At 39.9% G+C, this 27,835-nt stretch overlaps 1 protein-coding gene across 2 annotated transcripts in view; it reads right to left on the bottom strand.

Annotated features, from left to right (window-relative positions):
- Window positions 1–27,835, bottom strand: part of DUS2 (dihydrouridine synthase 2) — a 438,383-nt gene that overhangs the window by 28,432 nt on the left and 382,116 nt on the right. For both annotated transcript variants that reach the window (XM_053699495.1, XM_053699494.1), the window contains exons 10-12: window positions 25,420–25,506; window positions 23,614–23,782; window positions 17,909–18,030 (exon numbers count right to left, since the gene is read on the bottom strand). In XM_053699495.1, coding sequence (XP_053555470.1) covers window positions 17,909–18,030; window positions 23,614–23,782; window positions 25,420–25,506 — 378 coding nt within the window. The remainder of the gene's footprint in view (window positions 1–17,908; window positions 18,031–23,613; window positions 23,783–25,419; window positions 25,507–27,835) is intronic.

The raw sequence follows: 27,835 nt of genomic DNA, 5'->3' as shown, positions 1-27,835 counted from the left end.
TTGTGGGGGCACTCACCACCTCCTGTGAACCAGACAACAACTCACGAACTAGACTCTCTCTGTCACACACACAGTCAGCATATGGAAGTGAGAAACGTGACCGCACCAGTCATGAGGTGCACCGTGCCGGTCACAGAAAAGGGTGCGCATCTTGAGAGATCACGTCATTAAAATAAGGCCATTTTGTTCCGTAAAGGCCGTGAGCCTAGGTATTGCTACACATTTGAAGATAAAACTATATAACAACATGATTAAAGTCCCCCCTGTTCAATAACCCCCCTCAGGAGATATTAACCCATGATTCCTTATTAAGATAAAAGGAGTCCCACTGGGACCCTACCTTGTTTTATTAACATAATATTCACATATCAAAATAAAATGAAACAATCTTAAAGGAATCTATGCCGTGGAACAGGAACACGGCCCTTCAAGTGTGACAGATAGTAGCCTCGCTTCTGACATGGACTTGAGTGAGTAAAGGTAGGCCGGCGAAACTCGTCAACGCTGTTTACCAAGGAGCTGTTAATATGAGTCAGGTTGGGTTCCCAGGAAAACTCTCCCTGCATCTCCGGACTTTAACTTTCATCTATGCTCTCTCTGAGAGGCTGATAGGATTACTTAAAACTCTAGTCCCATTGTGAAGCGTACTACCCTCCATAAGAGACTATCTCAAACTTCTGACACTTCTCTGCCAACCTCCTGTGACAAAAGGCAAAGAATGACTAGGGGATGAGGGAAGTGGGGGAGGTAATTAAGCCTTTGCCTGGGGTGTATTTGCCTCCTACTGGTGGCCAGGTTCTATATTTCCCAAAAGTAATGAATGCAGCTGTGGACTCTTCCCATTTAAGAAGAAAATATATACATACATACACACACACACACCCACATATACACACAAAGTAGGCAGTTACTTTCAAAATAGAAATATTAATAGTTTTTTTATCAATTAACAAAATGCAAAGTGAGTAAACAGAAGAAAAATTTAAAACAAATCAATACTTGGTTTGACCACCCTTTGCCTTAAAAAAAAAGCATTGATTCTTCTAGGTACACTTGCACACAGTTTAAGGAACTTGACAGGTAGATTGTTATAAACATCTAGAAGAACTAACCACAGTTCTTCTGTGGATTCAGGCAGCCTTAGTCTCTTCTGTCTCTTCATGTAATCCCAGAAAGTCTCAAACTTGATATCAGTGCTCAGGGGGCCATAGCATCACTTCCAGGACTTTTTGTTCGTTGTTAAGCTGAAGATAGTTCTTAATGACTTTGGCTCTGTGTTTGGGGTAATAGTCAAATGTAAATTACATTTGGAGCAAACCCCCCTGATGGTGTTGCATGGTGGATAAGTATCTGCTGTACTTCTCAGAATTGAGGAGACTATTAATTCTGACCAAATTCTCAACTCTATTTGCAGAAAGGCAGCCCCAAACGTGCAAGGAACCTCAACCATGCTTTTCTGTTGCCTGCAGACACTCATTCTTGTACTGCTCTCCAGCCTTCAGCCGGTTTTGAGCTGATGGCACTGCTGGTTATCTTCTGATTGTGAAGGGAAGTAAACATAATGTGTCTTTCATATGCTGCCGACCACTGCGTCTTCGGTCATCAACATTGACAATTTCTTTGTGCTTCTTCAGAAGAGCTTGGACAGCACATCTGCCTGGGAGAGACCTTGCTGATGCAGTATAAGAAAATTAGAAAGTTGTTTAAAATTGTATGCTCTATCTGAATTATGAAAGAAAAAAAATTGGAATTCGTATCCCTTTAACTCTTTCACTTATGAAAGAGTTGTGCTTAGTCTTGCCATGGTGTATATGACTTGACATTAAGCTGTCCTACGCTACCCCCGCTTCTTAGCAGAGTTTGGCTGTTTCTGTTTCAGTTTATGATTGTGTTTCAATCTACATATTAAATTGATTATCATTAGCACTTGTTTGGTTTAATTGTTTACTCATGCACCTAACTTACATGCCTACAAAATCCCTGATTTTGCATAAGTGTACCTAGAAGAATTGATGTTGTTTTGAAGACAAAGGGTGGTGACAAAAATACATAATGTATACTTACCTGATAAATTAATTTATTTCATGGTGGTGAGAGTTAACAATCCATTACTCATGGGAATTACCCTTCTCTACCACTTGGAGGAGGCAAAGAGTCCCAAACCCCAAGGGCCCTATAAAAACCCTCCCACCTCACACATTAGTCTAATGTATAGCCAAGCAAGTGAGGTAATAAAAAGGAATAAGAGCCATAAAAGGAGCACGGAAAAAAAAGATGTGCTGAAGAAAAAAACAAGCCCGAAGAAAAAAACACAAGGGTGGGGTCTTGTGGACTCTCATCACCATGAAAGAAATCAATTGATCAAAAAGCTGTCTAGCAATTTTGATTAACTGAAGCCTAATTCTTGAAAACCTAAGAAGTAGCAACAGTCCTTGCAGAATAAGCAGAAATCCGCTGCAGTGGAGGCAGACCTTCCGCCAAATAAGCTTTGAAAAAGAAAAGTTTTAACCAAAAGTCTAAAGAAACAGCAGAAGCCTTCTGACCCTTCCTAGGATCAGAAAAAGGAACAAATTGAAAGTTTGTCTAAAATCCTTAGTAGCATCAATGAAATATTCAAATGCCCAAACAATATCCAAGTAATGCAAAGATCTCTCAGAAGCATTCTTAGAATTAGAACACAAAGATGGAACAACAATTTCTTAGCTAAAGTTCTCCTTAGAAACCACCTTAGGCAAGAAATCAAATGAAGTCCGAAAAGACAGAATGATCCTGATGAAACATCAGATAAGGAGGATCACAAAAAAGAGCAGAGAACTCAGAAACTTGTCTAGCAGATGAAAAACACTAAAGAAAAAACACTTTACAAAAAAGTATTGAAATGTCCAGTCTATGGATAGGTTCAGAAAAGAGGAGCCCTGCAATACCCTAACACCAGAAAAGGATTCTTTGGAGGAGAAATAAGCTTGATAACAGATTAATATGAACCAGAGCCTGAACAAAACTATGAACATCAGGGAGATTATCAATCTTTCTGTGGAACAAAACTAAAAACAGAATTTATGTTTACCTGATAAATTACTTTCTCCAACGGTGTGTCCGGTCCACGGCGTCATCCTTACTTGTGGGATATTCTCTTCCCCAACAGGAAATGGCAAAGAGCCCAGCAAAGCTGGTCACATGATCCCTCCTAGGCTCCGCCTTCCCCAGTCATTCGACCGACGTAAAGGAGGAATATTTGCATAGGAGAAACCATATGATACCGTGGTGACTGTAGTTAAAGAAAATAAATTATCAGACCTGATTAAAAAACCAGGGCGGGCCGTGGACCGGACACACCGTTGGAGAAAGTAATTTATCAGGTAAACATAAATTCTGTTTTCTCCAACATAGGTGTGTCCGGTCCACGGCGTCATCCTTACTTGTGGGAACCAATACCAAAGCTTTAGGACACGGATGAAGGGAGGGAGCAAATCAGGTCACCTAGATGGAAGGCACCACGGCTTGCAAAACCTTTCTCCCAAAAATAGCCTCAGAAGAAGCAAAAGTATCAAACTTGTAAAATTTAGTAAAAGTGTGCAGTGAAGACCAAGTCGCTGCCTTACATATCTGATCAACAGAAGCCTCATTCTTGAAGGCCCATGTGGAAGCCACAGCCCTAGTGGAATGAGCTGTGATTCTTTCAGGAGGCTGCCGTCCGGCAGTCTCATAAGCCAATCTGATGATGCTTTTAATCCAAAAAGAGAGAGAGGTAGAAGTTGCTTTTTGACCTCTCCTTTTACCAGAATAAACAACAAACAAAGAAGATGTTTGTCTAAAATCCTTTGTAGCATCTAAATAGAATTTTAGAGCACGAACAACATCCAAATTGTGCAACAAACGTTCCTTCTTTGAAACTGGATTCGGACACAAAGAAGGCACGACTATCTCCTGGTTAATGTTTTTGTTAGAAACAACTTTCGGAAGAAAACCAGGTTTAGTACGTAAAACCACCTTATCTGCATGGAACACCAGATAAGGAGGAGAACACTGCAGAGCAGATAATTCTGAAACTCTTCTAGCAGAAGAAATTGCAACCAAAAACAAAACTTTCCAAGATAATAACTTAATATCAACGGAATGTAAGGGTTCAAACGGAACCCCCTGAAGAACTGAAAGAACTAAATTGAGACTCCAAGGAGGAGTCAAAGGTTTGTAAACAGGCTTGATTCTAACCAGAGCCTGAACAAAGGCTTGAACATCTGGCACAGCTGCCAGCTTTTTGTGAAGTAACACAGACAAGGCAGAAATCTGTCCCTTCAAGGAACTTGCAGATAATCCTTTCTCCAAACCTTCTTGAAGAAAGGATAGAATCTTAGGAATTTTTACCTTGTCCCAAGGGAATCCTTTAGATTCACACCAACAGATATATTTTTTCCATATTTTGTGGTAAATTTTTCTAGTTACAGGCTTTCTGGCCTGAACAAGAGTATCAATGACAGAATCTGAGAACCCTCGCTTTGATAAGATCAAGCGTTCAATCTCCAAGCAGTCAGTTGGAGTGAGACCAGATTCGGATGTTCGAACGGACCTTGAACAAGAAGGTCTCGTCTCAAAGGTAGCTTCCATGGTGGAGCCGATGACATATTCACCAGGTCTGCATACCAAGTCCTGCGTGGCCACGCAGGAGCTATCAAGATCACCGATGCCCTCTCCTGATTGATCCTGGCTACCAGCCTGGGGATGAGAGGAAACGGCGGGAATACATAAGCTAGTTTGAAGGTCCAAGGTGCTACTAGTGCATCTACTAGAGTCGCCTTGGGATCCCTGGATCTGGACCCGTAGCAAGGAACCTTGAAGTTCTGACGAGAGGCCATCAGATCCATGTCTGGAATGCCCCACAATTGAGTAATTTGGGCAAAGATTTCCGGATGGAGTTCCCACTCCCCCGGATGAAATGTCTGACGACTCAGAAAATCCGCTTCCCAATTTTCCACTCCTGGGATGTGGATTGCAGACAAGTGGCAGGAGTGAGTCTCCGCCCATTGAATGATTTTGGTCACTTCTTCCATCGCCAGGGAACTCCTGTTCCCCCCTGATGGTTGATGTACGCAACAGTCGTCATGTTGTCTGATTGAAACCGTATGAACTTGGCCTTTGCTAGCTGAGGCCAAGCCTTGAGAGCATTGAATATCGCTCTCAGTTCCAGAATATTTATCGGGAGAAGAGATTCTTCCCGAGACCAAAGACCCTGAGCTTTCAGGGGTCCCCAGACCGCGCCCCAGCCCACCAGACTGGCGTCGGTCGTGACAATGACCCACTCTGGTCTGCGGAAGCTCATCCCCTGTGACAGGTTGTCCAGGGACAGCCACCAACGGAGTGAATCTCTGGTCCTCTGATCTACTTGTATCGTCGGAGACAAGTCTGTATAGTCCCCATTCCACTGACTGAGCATGCACAGTTGTAATGGTCTTAGATGAATTCGCGCAAAAGGAACTATGTCCATTGCCGCTACCATCAAACCTATTACTTCCATGCACTGCGCTATGGAAGGAAGAGGAACAGAATGAAGTATTTGACAAGAGTTTAGAAGTTTTGATTTTCTGGCCTCTGTCAGAAAAATCCTCATTTCTAAGGAGTCTATTATTGTTCCCAAGAAGGGAACCCTTGTTGACGGAGATAGAGAACTTTTTTCTACGTTCACTTTCCACCCGTGAGATCTGAGAAAGGCCAGGACAATGTCCGTGTGAGCCTTTGCTTGAGGAAGGGACGACGCTTGAATCAGAATGTCGTCCAAGTAAGGTACTACTGCAATGCCCCTTGGTCTTAGCACCGCTAGAAGGGACCCTAGTACCTTTGTGAAAATCCTTGGAGCAGTGGCTAATCCGAACGGAAGTGCCACAAACTGGTAATGCTTGTCCAGGAATGCGAACCTTAGGAACCGATGATGTTCCTTGTGGATAGGAATATGTAGATACGCATCCTTCAAATCCACCGTGGTCATGAATTGACCTTCCTGGATGGAAGGAAGAATTGTTCGAATGGTTTCCATTTTGAACGATGGAACCTTGAGAAACTTGTTTAGGATCTTGAGATCTAAGATTGGTCTGAATGTTCCCTCTTTTTTGGGAACTACGAACAGATTGGAGTAGAACCCCATCCCTTGTTCTCCTAAAGGAACAGGATGAATCACTCCCATTTTTAACAGGTCTTCTACACAATGTAAGAATGCCTGTCTTTTTATGTGGTCTGAAGACAATTGAGACCTGTGGAACCTCCCCCTTGGGGGAAGCCCCTTGAATTCCAGAAGATAACCTTGGGAGACTATTTCTAGTGCCCAAGGATCCAGAACATCTCTTGCCCAAGCCTGAGCGAAGAGAGAGAGTCTGCCCCCCACCAGATCCGGTCCCGGATCGGGGGCCAACATCTCATGCTGTCTTGGTAGCAGTGGCAGGTTTCTTGGCCTGCTTTCCTTTGTTCCAGCCTTGCATTGGTCTCCAGGCTGGCGTGGCTTGAGAAGTATTACCCTCTTGCTTAGAGGACGTAGCACTTGGGGCTGGTCCGTTTCTGCGAAAGGGACGAAAATTAGGTTTATTTTTGGCCTTGAAAGACCTATCCTGAGGAAGGGCGTGGCCCTTGCCCCCAGTGATATCAGAGATAATCTCTTTCAAGTCAGGGCCAAACAGCGTTTTCCCCTTGAAAGGAATGTTAAGCAATTTGTTCTTGGAAGACGCATCCGCTGACCAAGATTTTAACCAAAGCGCTCTGCGCGCCACAATAGCAAAACCAGAATTTTTCGCCGCTAACCTAGCCAATTGCAAAGTGGCGTCTAGGGTGAAAGAATTAGCCAATTTGAGAGCATGAATTCTGTCCATAATCTCCTCATAAGAAGAAGAATTATTATTGAGCGCCTTTTCTAGCTCATCGAACCAGAAACACGCTGCTGTAGTGACAGGAACAATGCATGAAATTGGTTGTAGAAGGTAACCTTGCTGAACAAACATCTTTTTAAGCAAACCTTCTAATTTTTTATCCATAGGATCTTTGAAAGCACAACTATCTTCTATGGGTATAGTGGTGCGTTTGTTTAGAGTAGAAACCGCCCCCTCGACCTTGGGGACTGTCTGCCATAAGTCCTTTCTGGGGTCGACCATAGGAAACAATTTTTTAAATATGGGGGGAGGGACGAAAGGTATACCGGGCCTTTCCCATTCTTTATTTACAATGTCCGCCACCCGCTTGGGTATAGGAAAAGCTTCGGGGGGCCCCGGGACCTCTAGGAACTTGTCCATTTTACATAGTTTCTCTGGAATGACCAAATTCTCACAATCATCCAGAGTGGATAACACCTCCTTAAGCAGAGCGCGGAGATGTTCCAATTTAAATTTAAATGTAATCACATCAGGTTCAGCTTGTTGAGAAATTTTCCCTGAATCTGAAATTTCTCCCTCAGACAAAACCTCCCTGGCCCCCTCAGACTGGTGTAGGGGCCCTTCAGAACCAATATCATCAGCGTCCTCATGCTCTTCAGTATTTTCTAAAACAGAGCAGTCGCGCTTTCGCTGATAAGTGGGCATTTTGGCTAAAATGTTTTTGATGGAATTATCCATTACAGCCGTTAATTGTTGCATAGTAAGGAGTATTGGCGCGCTAGATGTACTAGGGGCCTTCTGTGTGGGCAAGACTGGTGTAGACGAAGGAGGGGATGATGCAGTACCATGCTTACTCCCCTCACTTGAGGAATCATCTTGGGCATCATTTTCTCTAAATTTTGTGTCACATAAATCACATCTATTTAAATGAGAAGGAACCTTGGCTTCCCCACATTCAGAACACAGTCTATCTGGTAGTTCAGACATGTTAAACAGGCAAAAACTTGATAACAAAGTACAAAAAACGTTTTAAAATAAACCGTTACTGTCACTTTAAATTTTAAACTGAACACACTTTATTACTGCAATTGCGAAAAAGTATGAAGGAATTGTTCAAAATTCACCAAAATTTCACCACAGTGTCTTAAAGCCTTAAAGTATTGCACACCAAATTTGGAAACTTTAACCCTTAAAATAACGGAACCGGAGCCGTTTTTATATTTAACCCCTTTACAGTCCCTGGTATCTGCTTTGCTGAGACCCAACCAAGCCCAAAGGGGAATACGATACCAAATGACGCCTTCAGAAAGTCTTTTCTATGTATCAGAGCTCCTCACACATGCATCTGCATGTCATGCTTCTCAAAAACAAGTGCGCAATAGAGGCGCGAAAATGAGACTCTGCCTATGATTAGGGAAAGCCCCTAGAGAATAAGGTGTCCAATACAGTGCCTGCCGGTTATTTTACATAATTCCCAAGATTAAAATAATTCCTCAAGGCTATGGAGTATAAAATATGTTTATATATAAATCGATTTAGCCCAGAAAATGTCTACAGTCTTAAAAAGCCCTTGTGAAGCCCTTTTTTTCTTTCTGTAATAAAAATGGCTTACCGGATCCCATAGGGAAAATGACAGCTTCCAGCATTACATCGTCTTGTTAGAATGTGTCATACCTCAAGCAGCAAAAGTCTGCTCACTGTTCCCCCAACTGAAGTTAATTCCTCTCAACAGTCCTGTGTGGAAACAGCCATCGATTTTAGTAACGGTTGCTAAAATCATTTTCCTCTTACAAACAGAAATCTTCATCTCTTTTCTGTTTCAGAGTAAATAGTACATACCAGCACTATTTTAAAATAACAAACTCTTGATTGAATAATAAAAACTACAGTTAAACACTAAAAACTCTAAGCCATCTCCGTGGAGATGTTGCCTGTACAACGGCAAAGAGAATGACTGGGGAAGGCGGAGCCTAGGAGGGATCATGTGACCAGCTTTGCTGGGCTCTTTGCCATTTCCTGTTGGGGAAGAGAATATCCCACAAGTAAGGATGACGCCGTGGACCGGACACACCTATGTTGGAGAAAAAGCAGAAAAATTGCCCCTTAGAGAACTGGCAGATAGGTCCTTATCGAGACCATCCTGCTAAAAAACATCAGAATCCTAGGAATTGAAAAAAAAATGATTAAAACACCATGAAATAAAAAGGCCTTCCAAACCATGAATATATTTTCTTAGTTACAGGCTTAGAAGCCTGAATCAGGGTTTCAATTACAGAATTAGAGAAACCCCTATGACTAAGGACTAAGTGATCAATTTCCATGCCATCAAGTTCAGAGACTTGAGATCTGGATGGGAAGAATGGACCTTAAGATAAGAGTTTTGACTGCACAATAAGAGGCCAATTAGGCCCACAAAAAACCCACAAAGATAAAACCTTTTCCTCTTTCAAAAAGAATCACGATTAAAAAAAGCTTGAAGAACCGCACAAAGTTCTAAAACATAAACTGATAACCTAGCCTCTAGAGGACACCAGCCACCTTACACTCTACGAACCCCCCCCCCCCCAGACAAATAAAGAGAAATCTGCTAAACCAAATGCAGATAAACTCTCTAACCACTGATTGCGCCTAAACAGATAAAAGGGTCCCTAATGCAGTGAAGTCCTGATGGAAAAGAAGCAGGATTCCAGGACAGACACACCTTCTGAAGTTATTCTGCATGATTCCACCAGCAATAAACACATTTGGATAGATTCTTAATGTCTCCTAGAAAAGACACCCTTTAAGCTGAATATGGGCATAGTTAAAGGGATATAAAACCCCAAAAAATTATTTCATGATTTAGATAGAACATACAATTTTAAACAACTTTCCAGTTTACTTCTGTTATCAAATTTGCTTGATTCTCTTGGTATCATTTGTTGAAGGAGCAATAATGCACTACTGGTTTCTAACTGAACACATGGGTGAGCCAATGACAATTGATATATATATATATATATGCAGCCACCAATCAGCAGTTAAAACCTAGGTTATTTGCTGCTCCTGAGCTTACCTAGACAAATGAGATCATAGAAGTAAATTAAAAAGTTGTATAAAATTACATGTTTTTTCTGAATCATGAAAGAAAAAAATTGGTTGCACGGCCTAAAAAAAAAAAAAAAAAAAAAAAAAAAAACCTGCACTAACATAATAACCTGACAAGTAAGATACCCTAAACTCTGATTACCGCCAACAATGCTCCTGGTACCTTATCAAAAAATAAAAGGAGCTGCATTCAAATCAAACAGAAAGACGATAACTAACAGTGAACGTCTAAGAATGCCAATCAAAGCAAACAAAAATAATCCTAGTAGATAAGGATGTGCAGGTATAGGTCCTAATACAAATTGTTTCCAATTAGAGACCAAAAATATATAATATAGTTTAGAATTCTTAAGCCTAAAATAAACAAAAACACCTTTATTCTTTGGCAGCCCTGAGACAAAAGCAGGGACAACCAATACCATGTCCTTCAGCCCTGGCCTGGACACAAAAGAAAAACAAGCAGGCACAGCTAAATGTAAACGTACAACCTTCAGCTTCCACGCTTACTTAGATAATTTCCGCATCATGGAACTCTTCCCAAAGAGGTTCAGGTTAGCTGATCAATTAGGAGGATTCTGCTTCTATGAAAATAAAAACTCCCAATCTCCTGAATGACAAAGGAATAAATCCGGAAGTCCGGTTTACTTGATACTAAAAAATTCTGAAATATATCAATTTAAGCAAGAAATGATATCAAGTTTATTAAACAAGTATCAGTATACACAATACACCAGCATATACTATACAATTAGTACAATTTCAGAATGTAATTTGGCCTGAGTGTTAGACAAGCACTATAAAATTGGATATACCGCAGATACTGATAAAACCTGTTCAGAAAAACAGACTGCATTTACTAAAACAGTTACAAAGTGAAAACACTTAGTACATTGTTATTAAAAACATAGATGGCTAAAATTCAGCATCTACATCATAAAACCTATTGCAACAACACAGAAAATTGGGGAAGAGGGAGGGAAAACATTCTGCAAAAATACTACAACAGATTAAGGTAACAACCCAGATTTGTGCTTATGCTACTTAATTTTAGGGATAGCCACCAAACAATCTGAAAAATGAATGACTTAAAATGTCCATATGACATAAGTCCCATTAACAATGTAATAAACACGTCAGGTTTTGTGTGTGGTTGTTGTGCAGGGTTTTTGTGCTGGACTTGAACCTGTGTCTCCTGGCCTTAGTTCAGTATGCTACTTACTGAGCTATTCTAAACCTTACACACACTTGATTTATATTTAGGGGAAACCAGATTTTATGCGACCTGAGTGTCATACACAGGACAAAATTACTTTTAGTATTTAGAAGAATTAATGCTGATTGCATGCAAAATATTAGGTACACAGCTTTAACAAAATAACCTGGTACTGGAACAGATTTGCATAGTGCAAACCACAGTGAAAATCAGAACCAGATATACACAGATAATGAAAAAGAAGTAGAGAGCTCTCTACATTACAAAAAACACACACAAATTCTCTGACACTCTTAAAGAATAGTGTGCATACACTAAAAACTCCAGACTGTGGACTTAAAATGCTAAATAAACCCCACTGGCAGCACTTAGCATGAGTACTCACCGCCTCTAGCAACTAAGTCCACGATTAGATGCATTAAAGTGGATTAATTACAGACCCAGAACACTGCACTGCTTTATCTATATTGAGGTAGGCCTGCGAAACCTGGGAAGTTGCGTTAGGGCAGGGCTAATGGTCGGAGTAAGGGTAAAAGAAAAAATGGCAAAAAACCCCCAAACATTTTCTGTATTGAGCAAAATAAGCAAAAAACCCCATAAAAAAAACATCCCCTGCAAGACCGGAGTGTGCACAACTTGCTGTTAACTGCACAGAGCAGCCAGCAGATATCTTAAGGGGCAAACACCTATTACAGAAAGGTGATATAAAAGTTTCCACAGAACTGCCAGAGTTAATAAAGCCATTCAGTATTGTTTGTACAGTAAAGTATGCAGTAACCTCAAGAAGAGAAATTGGGTGAGATCCCTGGCTATGTTAAACCTGTGACTGAGTACTTACAAATAGCCTCTGGACTGTGTGTGTGCTAAGATAAAGCACTAACCTGCAAAAGCACCCCTCCACCGGCTTACCAGGCATGCAGCTGCTGCAGTATCCAGTAGAGTCCATCCAGTGCAGATACAGGTACCACCGAGGAAAACTTCTAGCAAATACCTTTTGTGCTTGTTTGAAAGTGAGAGAGCAGCTAATGCTTCAAAAAACTGCAGTCTAAAAAAATTTAATGGAAGGAAGCACTATTCAATAGACATTTATCCACTAACAAACAAGGAGCAAACAGCCAAACCAGTAATGAAACATATCAGCAGAAGTTATGGTATTACGAGTATATTGTAGATACATAAAGGGAGGCAAAAGACAAGTCCCTGTGACTGATTATAAAAGGTTTATGAAGAATTTCCCATGAGGTGAAAAAAGAATCATGAACCATACCCCAAATACATCCCTCTGTCAAGCACTGTACTCTGAGAGGAATTTGGGCTTCAATATAGACTGAAAACACATTTCTCTAAAGAATCAAATGCACATCTTCATTCTTCAACCACCTCCAGGAGAGGTAAAGTAAATACTAAGGTATGTGTGAGGGGTTTTATGCAGCTCTTGGGACTCTTTGCTTCCTCCTAGCGGTAGAGAAGGGTAATTCCCATGAGTAATGGATCATGGGCTCTGACTACGTGTATGAAAGAAATATTGATATGATTTAGATTTTTCCTCTGTTCACTCACTTTGCATTTTGTTAAGTGATAAAAATAAACTATTAACATTTCTATTTTTGAAAGCATTCTAACTTTACAGCATTTTTTCACATCTGCCTAAAACGTCTGCACAATACTGTACATACACACACACTATATATATATATATATATATATATATATATATATATATATATATATATAAAGACAAACAACAGTATTGGCGCACATCCAAACAAATGAGACCACAAATTATAAATGCAGCAAAATATTGCCTGCAAAAAACTTTTTAGTTTTAAATAAAATTGGGATCTTAGTCACACAATATGGCCATATTCTGCTCAGCCAGTCACCACTTACAAGGTGTCCCAAGATAGACTGGTCCTAACACTATCAAGTTTGCACGACTTCCTGTTTTATGTTCTGTGATATTTAATTATCCCTCAACTGCTGTAATTTGTACGCGGTTCCGGTACTCACATAGATTGCTCTTTATTTTAATTTCTACTCTGCCTGCTATAGCTGTGAGCATTAGGGTAGCTAATAGATATGGTAATAAAAGGTAATTAATCCAGCCATTTTGGCTGTGATACCAATAGGCTCTTTATTTGGTTATCCTTATGCTAGTACTATCTAACAGCTATAGGTCTATGAATTGGAGTTTGGTATAGCAGCTCCAATCTCTATTAACAGTCAATAATTCTTGGTAATAAACGGTAATAGGGTTCAGCAACTCTGACTGGCAAATATTTTATATTCTGATAGCTCCGAGTTCAGTCTATAAACTATGATTTGTTTATAGCAGCTTTAACAGTATTTCAATGTAATAGGATAGCAACTAGTATTGAATAGTCCATGGTAATAAGACTCAGCGACTTTTGCCTGGCGATTAGCTTTAAGTTCAATATATGAGCTATGATCTATGCTTATTAGTTCAAATGGTTATTAAAAGGTAATAGTACCCAGCAACTTTAGCTGGTGGACATATAATTTTATTTGCTTGAACTATCTTTATGTTAATTAACACACGTCTCTTAACGTACACCTTCTTGAGACCTGACTTATCCTTACCATACCAATAAAGGCTAATTGTTTCTTCCTTCATAGAACTTTTTTACATATTGAGGCATAGTTTAAGTTTAAACTTATATTTAAGGTTGGAGTTCTGGTTGCACTAACTAGGCAATTCATGGTAAAAGATATCAGCCATTTTGGTTAACGATTTAATTGTATTCCCTATATTTAATGAAAGTTTTTTTCCCTATTTAAACCTGGTTGGGACTTAATAGTACTTGGTGTAACACTCAGGGAGCAGTCATCCTTATATGTTTTTTTAGTTGGTTTTAAACATTTGTATATTTACTCCTCTTATATTATATATATACCAATAGTTAAAGTTAAGTTTTAATAATTTATCCTGTCTACTCATTCTTCTCCATTAATAAAGATTCAACGGATAACCCCCTCGATAGTATTAGTATGCCATAATAGTGTTTCTTTTTCTCTATTTCTTCTATACATCCTGAAGAAAAAAACAGAATGCAAGGAACCCTCACCCGACTCCAAGAGAAACCCTTCGATTCCCACCAATTAAGGTATTTACGCCAAACCTTATGGTAAATCCTCTGAGTAACAGGCTAATGAGCCCAAAGCATGGTATCAATGACCTTCTTAGAAAAACCACACCTAGCCAAGACTAGGCGTTCAATCTCCAAGCAGTCAGCTTCAGATAATCTAGATTTGGGTGGAGCAAGGGACCCTGAAGTAGAAGGTCCTTCCTCAGAGGTAACCTCAAAGGGTGAAGAGATGACATCTTCACCAGATCTGCCTGAATCAAGGGTAGAATGGAGCATATGGTCTCCATTTTGAATGATGGAACCTTGAGAAATTTGTTGACACTTGAGATCCAATATGGGTCGGAAAGTTCCCTCCTTTTTGGGAACCACGAAAAAGTTTGAATAAAAACCTTGACCCTGTTCCGCTACAGGAACTGGGACAATCACTCCCAGAGAAAATGGGTCCTTTATGCAATTCAAGAACCTTTATAGGATAAATCTGCCCCTTGGGGGACAAGACTTGAACCCTATCCTGTATACCTGGGATACTACTTCCACAGCCCAAGGATCTGGGAAATCGCGGATCCAAAAAAGGAAAGCCTGCCCCCTACTTGATCCAAGACTAGATCAGGGGCAGAGCTTCATGCTGACTTAGACTCAGAGGAAGTTTTCTTGGCTATTTTCTCCTTATTCCAAGGTTGACTGGACCTCCATGAAGTCCTGGATTGTTCCGGCTTGGAAGAGGAAGACATTTGTCCCTTGAAGTTACGAAAGGTATGAAAATTAGAATTCTGGCGACCCTTAGGTCTAGCCTTTTTGTCTTAAGGTATGAAAGATCCCTTTCCACCAGTAATTTTGGAAATGATCTCAGCCAGACCAGGGCCAAATAAAGTTTTGCCCTTTAAGGGTAAAGACAGAAGTTTGGATTTGGATGTTACATCTTTAGACCAGGATTTTAACCACAGAGCTCTGCGGGCTAAAACCGCAAGGCTAGAAATCTTGGCACCCAGCCTAACAAATTGCATGCTGGCATCACATATAAAAGTATTAGCCAGCTTTAGAGCTTCAATTCTATCTTGGATCTTCTCTATAGTAGTCTCTTCTGAAATAAGATCAGACAAGGAATCACAAAAATAAGATGCTGCACCTGAAACCATAGCAATACTTGCAACTGGTTGCCATTGTAAACCCTAATGAATGTACATCTTTTTGGCTAGAGTAGATATAGTGCCCTCTACCTTAGGTACAGTGCGCCACGAGTCATGTACAGAGTCAGCAACACAAAACATTTTCTTGAAAACAGGGTATGGGGAAAAGAGAATCCCCGGCTTTTCCCATTCTGGAGCTATAATTTCCGACATATGATCTGGAACTGGAAATACCTCTACAGAGGAAGGTTTGACACCAAACACTCTATTAAGCTTATTAGACTTCTTAGGAGTCTAAGCAACAGTAGAGTCACAGACCTCCAATGTAGCGATAAGGCAGCAGAAACCGCAGAAGTTATTTGTGCAGCAAAGTCTTGTGGTAAATTAACACCCCCAGGAACTTGTTGAGAGGAAAACTGTGAAACTGCTAAAGCTTGGGATGTTTGAGGAGAAAGTTGAGGCATAGCACGGAGAACATTATCCTGAGAGACATATGGCTCAGAGGGGAAATCCTTGTCCCTAGACAACAAAGTTTTATTTAAGCATGTGGAACAAAATTGCACAGGAGGAACAATTTGAGCCTCCAACCAAAATAAACACTTATCAAAATTAACAGCTAAATTTGAATCAGTGTCCATAACGGAAATAAAGATTCCCAATAGTAATTAACAATAATCTCAGAGATATTAAAGAGACGGTCTGCACCTTTAAATAAAACAAATATTAACTTTAGTAAACTGTTTCAATTTTTCTTAGCCCCTCTATAACCTCAGCTTCTGCTGAGGGCTTACTGCACCGGAGACCAGAGTGAATCCCCACTGATAAGCAAAGTAGACTGAGGACTCAATCTTGCTGAGAAAAACAACGGCCAGCGTTAGTCCCAAAACATAACACCTCATGAGCCCATCTATCTAGTCACTAAATAAAGGCACTTTTACAAAAAACTAATAAAATTAAAGAAATAAAATTTTAGTCCCCTCACAGAGCCGGACTTAAAGAAAAAAGGGATACAAAATTAACCCCTTAGCTCCATAACGCAGTTTCAGTGCCCTGACATGCTACCCATGACATATCTCTCATTAAGAGATATAAAGTGACAAGAAAGTGTCCACAGAGGAATTAACCTCAACTGTACCAAGGCCTTCAAACCTTGAAGGACGATAGCACTTACCTGTGGATCCCCGGCTGCAGGGCAGAAAGCAGCGTCTTAGGTGTGAAAGATTCACCAACTTCTGACAGAAACCTGTAGAAAAAGAAAAACAGAGTAATCAACCCTGGTTTTCTATAAAAGGGGTAGCATTGATGTTAGAAAGCAAGGGCCACCTTCCAATTGCTAAAAGCCACCTTTACTCTTACTAAAGAGAATTACATGGACACAGCATAACCCCAATTCTTGCTTGCAGGGAAAAGTACCCATAAAAGGATTAAATATCTTCAGACACGATCTTCACACATCCTCCCGATGTTCAAGGCAAAGAATGACTGGGGTTTATGGGTAATGGGAGTGACACTTAACAGCTCTGCTGGGGTGTTATTTGCCTCCTCCTGCTGGCCAGGAGTTGAATACCCACTAGTAATTGGAATGGATTTGTGGACTCTCCATGCCACTGGAAAGAAATTATATGCTTTGAATTAGAGCATGTCCTTTTTTCACTATATGCCTCCTTAATTGTCATAGTTAAATCCTCTACATCATAATCAAATGAAGTAAGAATTTGTCTAAAACACAACAAAATGAGAGATTCTTGTGGTTTTCACCCTGCTTACAAATTCCCTCTTCTCAGTCATTAATATGATTTCACTTACAGCCTTTAATTATTTTTGTCCACCTTAAATCCCCCATTTCATACTAAAAAAAAAAAATATATTTCACATTTCAAAAACCCCTGATATGATAAATTACATTCAACACTGCTCTCCATTTTTCCCATCCAAATCTCTCCTGCTTCTACCGGTCCATGTCACAGCATAAATAAACCTTACTGAGAGGTGTATTTCTACTGTATCAGATAAATATTTTATTTCTGCTTCATGCTGAGTTATATAAAGGCTATGTGAAAAAAAAATTGTTCTTCTGATTTTCAGTAGCTACATTTTTCTTTGACAACAATACTGTATAATTGTAGTATTCTGGGAGATGAATTAATGCAAAATATGTTAATATAATATCTGTACCTGCAACATGTAAACAAATAAATCCCACACAAACACACCATTAATTATCATGTACACTACACAAAATGAAACAACCCCCCCAGTATATTTTGCATTCACATTAGTGGCTTTGTGCCATTTAAGGATATTTCTGCAAACTAAAAATATTCTAAATGTGCTTGGTCTCCTGAAATAAAATGTATGGTTTGGGGGTAATCCAGGGGGGGGGAGGAAACATTCAAACTGATATTTAAATGTAAAGAGTGCAAATGTCTAAAAAAAAAAAAAAAAGAAGAAGCAAATTTGTGTCTGAATCACAAAGGATAAAATATATATCCCTTTAAAGCCCCATTAATCATAAATATTGTTTACCAGATTTCTTGAGTTGATTGTGCAGCATGAAGTTGTTTCCCGAGTGGAGACTCCATTAGTTCCCGTAACATCTGGCACAGGCAATACTTGGTGTTGCTATAATGGTTGTCATATCGTACAGCCTGGCAGAGAGAGACAATGTCATTAAAATGAGTAGCAGACTAAACCATCACCCAAATCCACACAGACATAACATGCAATTCACTATATATACGGTTCCCTATATGTGGTTATATGATTGACACTTAGCCTAGCTTTGGGCTCTGTTATAAGCACTTCTAAAGTATGAGAAGAAAATAATAAACGCGTATATAAAGACATAATTAAAGGGACATAAAACACCTTGTAATTGAAATAACTTTATTTAGTCTTTAGTATTGCAATAAATGAATATACTAGCTAAGTGCAAAAATGATCTGAAAACCTTGTTCGCAGCAATTGTTTTACAATGGCCTAATGCCCTCCACCATTTGCCTGATTTGGAGTAGCCAATTTGGGCATTTAATTACAAAAAGGGGGCAAAATAAATAATGAAAGTATTTTGTTTTGTTTTTTTTCTCACAATCTCAAAGGGTTTCATGTACCTTCAAAAAAAAATTTCCCTCACATTTTTTTCTAGATGTGTTTATGAGAAACCTGAGGTCAAATACTAAAGAAATCTAAAACTGATTATGTGTTTTGTTTTAAGAATAAGTCCTTGTTTTCACTTTGTGTTTCCTTACCATCTATCTTTGTCATCATAAACTGGGGGAAGAGCAAATATAGGTAAGTGCTCACAGGCCCACAAAATGACCTACCATGGTCTATTAACAAACATGGCAGCAGAAAACAGAATTTATGCTTACCTGAGAAATTACTTTCTCCAACGGTGTGTCCGGTCCACGGCGTCATCCATTACTTGTGGGATATTCTCCTCCCCTACAGGGAAAGGCAAGGAGTGCACACAGCAAGAGCTGTCCATATAGCTCCCCCTCTGGCTCCGCCCCCCAGTCATTCGACCGACGGTTAGGAGAAAAAGGAGAAACTATAGGGTGCCGTGGTGACTGTAGTGTATAAAGAAAAAGAAAATTTTTTCAAACCTGATTAAAAAACCAGGGCGGGCCGTGGACCGGACACACCGTTGGAGAAAGTAATTTATCAGGTAAGCATAAATTCTGTTTTCTCCAACATTGGTGTGTCCGGTCCACGGCGTCATCCATTACTTGTGGGAACCAATACCAAAGCTTTAGGACTGATGAAGGGAGGGAGCAAATCAGGTTACCTAAACAGAAGGCACCACGGCTTGCAAAACCTTTCTCCCAAAAACAGCCTCCGAAGAAGCAAAAATATCAAATTTGTAAAATTTGGCAAAAGTGTGCAGAGAAGACCAAGTCGCTGCCTTACATATCTGATTAACAGAAGCCTCGTTCTTGAAGGCCCATGTGGAAGCCACAGCCCTAGCGGAGAGAGCTGTGATTAGTTCAGGAGGCTGCCGTCCGGCAGTCTCATAAGCCAATCGGATAATGCTTTTCAGCCAGAAAGAAAGAGAGGTAGCAATAGCTTTTTGTCCTCTCCTCTTACCAGAGTAAACAACAAACAAGGATGAGGTTTGTCTAAAATTCTTTGTTGCTTCTAAATAGAACTTTAAAGCACGGACTACATCTAAATTGTGTAACAAACGTTCCTTCTTTGAAACTGGATTCGGGCACAGAGAAGGAACAACTATTTCCTGGTTAATATTCTTGTTGGAAACAACTTTTGGAAGAAAACCAGGCTTGGTACACAAAATAACCTTATCTGAAGGGAACACCAGATAGGGTGGATCACACTGCAAAGCAGATAATCCAGAAACTCTTCTAGCAGAAGAAATAGCAACCAAAAACAGAACTTTCCAAGATAGCAACTTGATCTATGGAATGTAAGGGAATGTAAGGGTTCAAACTGAACCCCCTGAAGAACTGAAAGAACTAAATTTAGACTCCAAGGAGGAGTCAAGGGTCTGTAAACAGGTTTGATTCTGACCAAAGCCTGTACAAAAGCTTGTACCTCTGGCACAGCTGGCAGTCGTTTGTATAACAAGACAGATAAAGCAGAATCTGTCCTTTTAGAGAACTCGCTGACAATCCCTTATCCAAACCTTCTTGGAGAAAGGAGAGGATCTTAGGAATTTTAATCTTACTCCAGGAGAATCCCTTGGATTCACACCAACAGATAGATCTTTTCCACATTTTATGGTAAATCTTTCTAGACACAGGTTTTCTGGATCGATCACTGAATCTGAAAACCCACGCTTGGATAAAATCAAACGTTCAATTTCCAAGCAGTCAGCTGCAGAGAAATTAGATTTGGATGTTCGAATGGACCTTGTACTAGAAGATCCTGTCTCAAAGGTAGCTTCCATGGTGAAGCCGATGACATATTCACCAGGTCTGCATACCAAGTCCTGTGCGGCCACGCAGGAGCTATCAGAATCACTGAGGCCTTCTCCTGTTTGATCCTGGCTACAAGCCTGGGAAGGAGAGGGAACGGTGGAAACGCATAAGCTAGGTTGAACGACCAAGGCGCCACTAGTGCATCCACTAGAGTGGCGTTGGGATCCCTGGATCTGGACCCGTAGCAAGGAACCTTGAAGTTCTGACGAGATGCCATCAGATCCATGTCTGGAATGCCCCATAATTGAGTCAACTGGGCAAACACCTCCGGGTGGAGTTCCCACTCCCCCGGATAGAAAATCTGACGACTCAGATAATCCGCCTCCCAGTTGTCTACTCCTGGGATGTGGATTGCAGATAGGTGGCAGGAGTGATCCTCCGCCCATTTGATGATCTTGGATACCTCTCTCATCGCCAAGGAACTCCTTGTTCCTCCCTGATGGTTGATGTAAGCTACAGTCGTCATGTTATCTGACTGGAATCTTATGTATCCGGCCTTCGCTAAATGAGGCCAAGCCCGGAGAGCATTGAATATCGCTCTCAGTTCCAGGATGTTGATCGGGAGAAGAGACTCTTCCCGAGACCATAAACCCTGAGTTTTCAGGGAATCCCAGACCGTGTCCCAGACTGATAGACTGGCGTCGGTCGTGACAATGACCCACTTTGGTCTGCAGAAACTCATTCCCTGAGACAGGTGATCCTGTCTACTGGAGCATGCACAGTTGTAATGGTCTTAGATGAATTCGAGCAAAAGGAACTATGTCCATTGCTGCAACCATCAACCCTACTACTTCCATGCACTGAGCTATGGAAGGCTGCAGAATAGAAAGAAGAACTTGACAAGCGTTTAGAAGCTTTGAATTTCTGACTTCTGTCAGGAAGATCTTCATTTCAAAAGAATCTATTATTGTTCCCAAAAAGGGAACTCTTGTCGACGGAGACAGGGAACTCTTGTCTACGTTCACCTTCCACCCGTGAGATCTGAGAAAGGCTAGAACAATGTCTGTATGAGCCTTTGCCTTGGAAAGAGACGACGCTTGAATTAGAATGTCGTCCAGATAAGGTGCCACTGCAATGCCCCTTGGTCTTAGAACCGCTAGAAGGGACCCGAGCACCTTAGTGAAAATTCTGGGAGCAGTGGCTAGTCCGAATGGGAGAGCCACAAACTGATAATGTTTGTCCAGAAAGGCGAACCTTAGGAACTGATGATGATCTTTGTGGATAGGAATATGTAGATACGCATCCTTTAAATCCACGGTAGTCATATATTGACCCTCCTGGATTGTAGGTAAAATTGTTCGAATGGTTTCCATTTTGAACGATGGAACTCTGAGAAATTTGTTTAGAATTTTTAAATACAGAATTGGTCTGAAAGTTCCCTCTTCTTTGGGAACTACAAACAGATTTGAGTAAAAACCCCTGACCTTGTTCCACAGTTTGAACTGGGTGTATCACTCCCATCTTTAACAGGTCTTCTACACAATGTAAGAATGCCTGTCTACTTATTTGGTTTGAAGATAAGTGAGAAATGTGGAACCTTCCCCTTGGGGGTAGTTCCTTGAATTCTAGAAGATAACCCTGAGAGACTATTTCTAGTGTACAGGGATCCTGAACATCTCTTGCCCAAGCCTGAGCAAAGAGAGAGAGTCTGTCCCCTACTAGATCCGGTCCCGGATCGGGGGCTACCCCTTCATGCTGTCTTGGTAGCAGCAGCAGGCTTCTTGGCCTGTTTACCCTTATTCCAGCCTTGCATTGGTTTCCAAGCTGGTTTAGTCTGGGAAGCGTTACCCTCTTGTCTAGAGGCTGCCGAGTTAGAAGCCGGTCCGTTCCTGAAATTGCGAAAGCAACGAAAATTGGACTTATTCTTAGCCTTGAAAGGCCTATCCTGTGGGAGGGCATGGCCCTTTCCCCCAGTGATGTCTGAAATAATTTCTTTCAATTCTGGCCCAAAAAAGGGTCTTACCTTTGAAAGGGATATTAAGCAATTTTGTCTTGGAAGATACATCCGCCGACCAAGACTTTAGCCAGAGCGCTCTGCGCGCCACAATTGCAAACCCTGAATTTTTCGCCGCTAATCTCGCCAACTGCAAAGCGGCGTCTAAAATAAAGGAATTAGCTAACTTAAGTGCGTGAATTCTGTCCATGACTTCCTCATACGGAGTCTCCCTACTGAGCGACTTTTCCAGTTCCTCGAACCAGAACCACGCCGCTGTAGTGACAGGAATAATGCACGAAATAGGTTGAAGGAGGTAACCTTGCTGTACAAAAATCTTTTTAAGCAAATTTTTTATCCATAGGATCTTTGAAAACACAATTGTCCTCAATGGGAATGGTCGTGCGTTTGGCTAGTGTAGAAACCGCCCCCTCGACCTTAGGGACTGTTTGCCATATGTCCTTCCTGGGGTCGACCATAGGGAACAATTTCTTAAATATAGGAGGAGGGACAAGATGTATGCCTGGCTTCTCCCACTCCTTATTCACTATGTCCGCCACCCGTTTAGGTATCGGAAAGGCATCAGGGTGCACCGGGACCTCTAGGAACTTGTCCATCTTGCACAAGTTTTCTGGGATGACCAGATTGTCACAATCATCCAGAGTAGATAGCACCTCCTTAAGTAATGCGCGGAGATGCTCTGATTTAAATTTGAATGTCACAACATCAGGTTCTGCCTGCTGAGAAATTCTTCCTGTATCAGAAATTTCTCCATCTGAGAAACCCTCCCTCACTGCCACTTCAGACTGGTGTGAGGGTATGACAGAATAATTATCATCAGCGCCCTCCTGCTCTACAGTGTTTAAAACAGAGCAATCGCGCTTTCTCTGAAATGCTGGCATTTTGGATAAAATATTAGCTATGGAGTTATCCATTACTGCCGTCAATTGTTGCATAGTAACAAGCATTGGCGCGCTAGCAGTACTAGGGGTCGCCTGCGCGGGCATAACTGGTATAGACACAGAAGGAGAAGATGTAGAACTATCTCTACTTCCTTAATCTGAGGAATCATCCTGGGCAACCTTACTATTTGTGACAATACTGTCCTTACTGTGTTTGGACGCTAAGGCTCAATTATCACATATATTTGAAGGGGGAACCACATTGGCTTCCATACATACAGAACATGATCTATCAGAAGGTACAGACATGTTAAACAGGCTTAAACTGGTTAATAAAATACAAAAACCGTTTTAAAACAAAACCGTTACTGTCTCTTTAAATGTTAAACAGGGCACACTTTATTACTGAATATGTGAAAAACTATGAAGGAATTATCCAATCTTTTATGCATTACTCACATGTTTAATATAATCACACATAACTTCTTCCAGGGGCAGAAGACCCTGTGATCTGAAAATTGATGGATTCCACATGGCGGCTCGAGCCACCATGACGGACGATGCACCTGTAACAGACCGAAATGCCTCAATGTCGCTGTACTCGCGGATAATCTCCTGCGATCCTCCACTTTGGGAAAAGAAGCAAGAAAATATCTGTTAGACATAAATTGTTTTCAACATCTATACAATTAGATGCATCTTTTTATATATTAACACACTTAAAATAAAAATAAATGATGTTAAAGGGACAGTAAACACATTGAGATGTAAATGGTAAAGTTATGCTTAGTGAAACAACTTCAATATACGTTCATTATTTATTTTGTTTCTTTTTTCCTGTAACCTAACTCCAAAACATGTGGCTTTTCTAATTCTCAGAACTGAAAATGCACACTGCAGACTCAAGGCTAACTCAGCTACATTATTCCTATGGCTAGCTTTGTTGTTTGCAGACTCAGACTGACTACTCCAAATGAGACAAGTGGTGGGGGGATGTTGGTTGTTGAAACCCAATTGAATCAAACAAATGTTAATTTGTTTTAAAAATGTTTAGACTTGACTGATACCAGGGGCGTATTAAGGCATATGCCAACAAGGCCGGTGCCTAGGGCAGCAGATTTTTAAGGGGCAACAGAATTTTGAGTCCCTAGGGCCACTCTACTGAGCTCAGGGCCGGGTGGCTAAATCAACCAGGGCCCGGCTATTGCTATCCTATGGGATTGTATGTAAGTGCGCATGACGTGGTGACAGTGGAGGCGGAGCTCAATTGCGCAGCCTGGCCTGGACTGAGAGGAAATGCGGTATTCTTCCTGGCTCCATCGTGTGATTGAGACTCACACAGACTACACAGTGCAGTGTGCACTACAACGTGACCACTGTAATACAGCATATGCCTTTCTCCCTTCAATACATCTTCATTAGGCATTAAAATACTTAAACGGATTAGTCACTAAATACTTGTACATTTACTGTTTGTCTATCTGTCATACATGCAAAGAATAAGTATTTATTGCTGAATCTATAAAACCATGTGACTTAAAACACAACTAAAAATATGTTGTATGCATTTAATACATTCAGAAACAATACAAGTATATACTTTATTATGATTGTATCATGTGACTTTATCCCCTAGGATACAATTCCTAAACCTATCATAACTACTGTTGTATTTTTTAAGTACTTTTAAAGGCCAGTTTGTATATTCATTACATATTTATCCAAGCAGATATTTTGCTTAAATAACTGGCAATCACCAAAGAAGATGCTTAAGGTCAAACAACTACCTACTGACAAACTATCATACAGTGAAGGATATTTTTTTCTGATATAAACACTTTAATCATCTGACTTGCAAAATAATGTCTTAATATATATATATATATATATATATATATATATATATATATATATATATATATATATATATATGTGTGTGTGTGTGTGTGTGTGACCAGAGTGAATGCAAGCCCTGGTGAACATCTACTTAAAAAGACATTATTTTTTTTATTTTTTACACCATGCCCCAAAAATATTATGTCTAAAAAAAGGTCTTAAACCTGGGGTGGGGGGTGGGGGGGGGGGGCAGCAGAATTTTGAGTGCCTAGGGCAGCACAAAACCTAAATACGCCCCTGACTGATACAGTTGTGTTGTTCTGTAGTAGTACAACATAAGTGTCTTATAATTATAAGTGGTTTACTGTCCATTTAAAATAACAAACAAGAAGTTACAATGGAAACTTAAAAAAAATGCACTGCACTCACTTAGCAATAACAGGGATGGAGACAGCTTCAGAAATTGCCCGAATGACATCACAGTGCACAGGGTGCTGGGGTCTCTCCTCCTTCTTCCTTTCCGGAGACAGCAGATGGTCAGCAATGTGAATATAACACAATGTAAAAACATTGAGAAATTAATCAACATAGACTCAAACCTGTACAGGTTCACTCCTGTCTTGCATCAAAATGCATATGACCTGTTTATAAAGGGTTACGTTATAATCACTATATGGCAGCAGTTTTGCAAGAATGTTATCCATTTGCAAAAGCACTAGATGTCAGCACTATTTCATGACATGTAGTGTTCCAGGTGGCTATCTAGGTAACTCTTCAACAAAGAATATCATGGGAACAAAGCAAATTAGATAATAGAAATAAATTGGAAATGTGTTAAGATTGTATGCTCTGTCTGAATCACAAAAGAAGATTTTTGGGTTTCATATCCCTTTAATTAAAGGTAGTAAAAAAAATTGGAATATACTTTCATTAAAGGGATACTAACCCCACATGTTTTCTTTCATGATTCAAATAGAGCATGCAATTTTAAGCAACTTTCTAATTTACTCCTATTAGCAATTTTTCTTTGTTCTCATGTTATCTTGATTTGAAAAAGCAGTAATAAAAGGTTAGGAGCCGGCCCATTTTATAGTTCAGCACCTTGGTAGAGCTGCTGATTGGTTTGCTACATTTAGCCACAAATCAGCAAGTGCTACCCATGTGCTGAACAAAAAATGGTCTGGCTCTAAAGCTTATAATACTGCTTTTTCAAATCAAGATAGCATGAGAACAAAGAAAAATTGATAATAGGAGTAAATTAGAAAGGTGCTTAAAATCTCATGCTCTATCTGAATCATGAAAGAAAAAAATGGGTTTAGTATCCCTTTAATTAGTTTGCTCCTTTTTTATGTAATTTAACTCTAAACATTGTGGGGTTTCCACTTCAGAGAATTTGAAGCGCACACTGCAGGTTTCACAAGCCTAATCCTGCCACATAGCTGTCCCTAAAAGTCGTCAGCAGAGGTTACCAGATAAGGAACTACAAAATACAAGTTCTGTTAACAAAATGGCAGTGGCTAGCTGTGTTTACTCCAGTAACAGGCCTCAATGACTCTTTCAAATAAGACAAGCAAAGGGTAAAGTTTTCCTACGGAGGTTTTGAAAATGTTCACACTCTGTTTACATGTTACAGAAAAGTTACAAGTTACATTTCTTCATATAAAAAGTTTTAGTATACAAGTCTTGATTAGTAAAAAAACTAATTTATGTAAGAACTTACCTGATAAATTAATTTCTTTCATATTGGCAAGAGTCCATGAGCTAGTGACGTATAGGATATACAATCCTACCAGGAGGGGCAAAGTTTCCCAAACCTCAAAATGCCTATAAATACACCCCCTCACCACACCCACAATTCAGTTTAACGAATAGCCAAGTAGTGGGGTGATAGAAAAAGAAGTAAAAAAGCATACAAAAAAGAGGAACTTGTCAGTATATGGCCGGGTTATAATACAATATATTTAATAATTATTCTTTAAAACAAACCCCCAATACAATGCATATACGAAACAATTAAAATTAATATAAATTCCCAAATTCTTTATATTAGTTAAATTTATAAACACATGGAATTATATTTATAGAAAACCAGATATGAATCAAACTATACAAGCTTAAACTGTTACAATATTCTTTACAAAGCAAACCAAATGTACCTTTAGAATTAACCTTATTCACAATTGAATTGCATTACATCACCACAATGAAATACCAAAGTATAGGCCACTAACTTTCAGACCAGCACATTTATCCTATATAACTCTAATTTAAAACATCAGAAATTATATATATTATTTGTGCAAACAACCAACTCCTATGCCAATTTATCTGAGGTGAAATAAATTCTAAATTATCTAAAATTAAGACAAATTCTAAAATATATTTATATAGCTGCAATTATAAATTACTTGGCAAACAAAAGACTAGTTTTAAACTACACAGGATTATGAATGCAAGCTAAAATACAAAGTGCCCTTTTAAAATTACTAACTTAAATTAGACTGTAACAATGAATGTATTGCTATATACTTTACCCAAATTCGATAGGCCCTTAATGGAGCTTGTCCCTGATTGGTTATTTGGGAGACGCCTCCCTGATTGGCTACTGGGAAATTTAATTTTGTCTTTTGGTTGTAATATTGGATTTAGGCCATCAGGGGCAGCAAAGATAAACACAAATGCAGTCTCATTGCCAATATTGCTAACAGTTTAATTATTTATCCTTTAAAATGTTTATCCAACATACAATAATCTCTTGTATTAATAAATCATAAGTTTCATATATGTTCCGCACAGTTCCATTTTCTCTGATCATTTTAAGACCAAACGTGAAAATATTCCACTA

This window comes from Bombina bombina, chromosome 1 (genome assembly GCF_027579735.1).
Source record: "Bombina bombina isolate aBomBom1 chromosome 1, aBomBom1.pri, whole genome shotgun sequence".
Lineage (NCBI taxonomy): Eukaryota > Metazoa > Chordata > Amphibia > Anura > Bombinatoridae > Bombina > Bombina bombina.
This window is presented reverse-complemented; position numbering and strand designations above follow the sequence as displayed.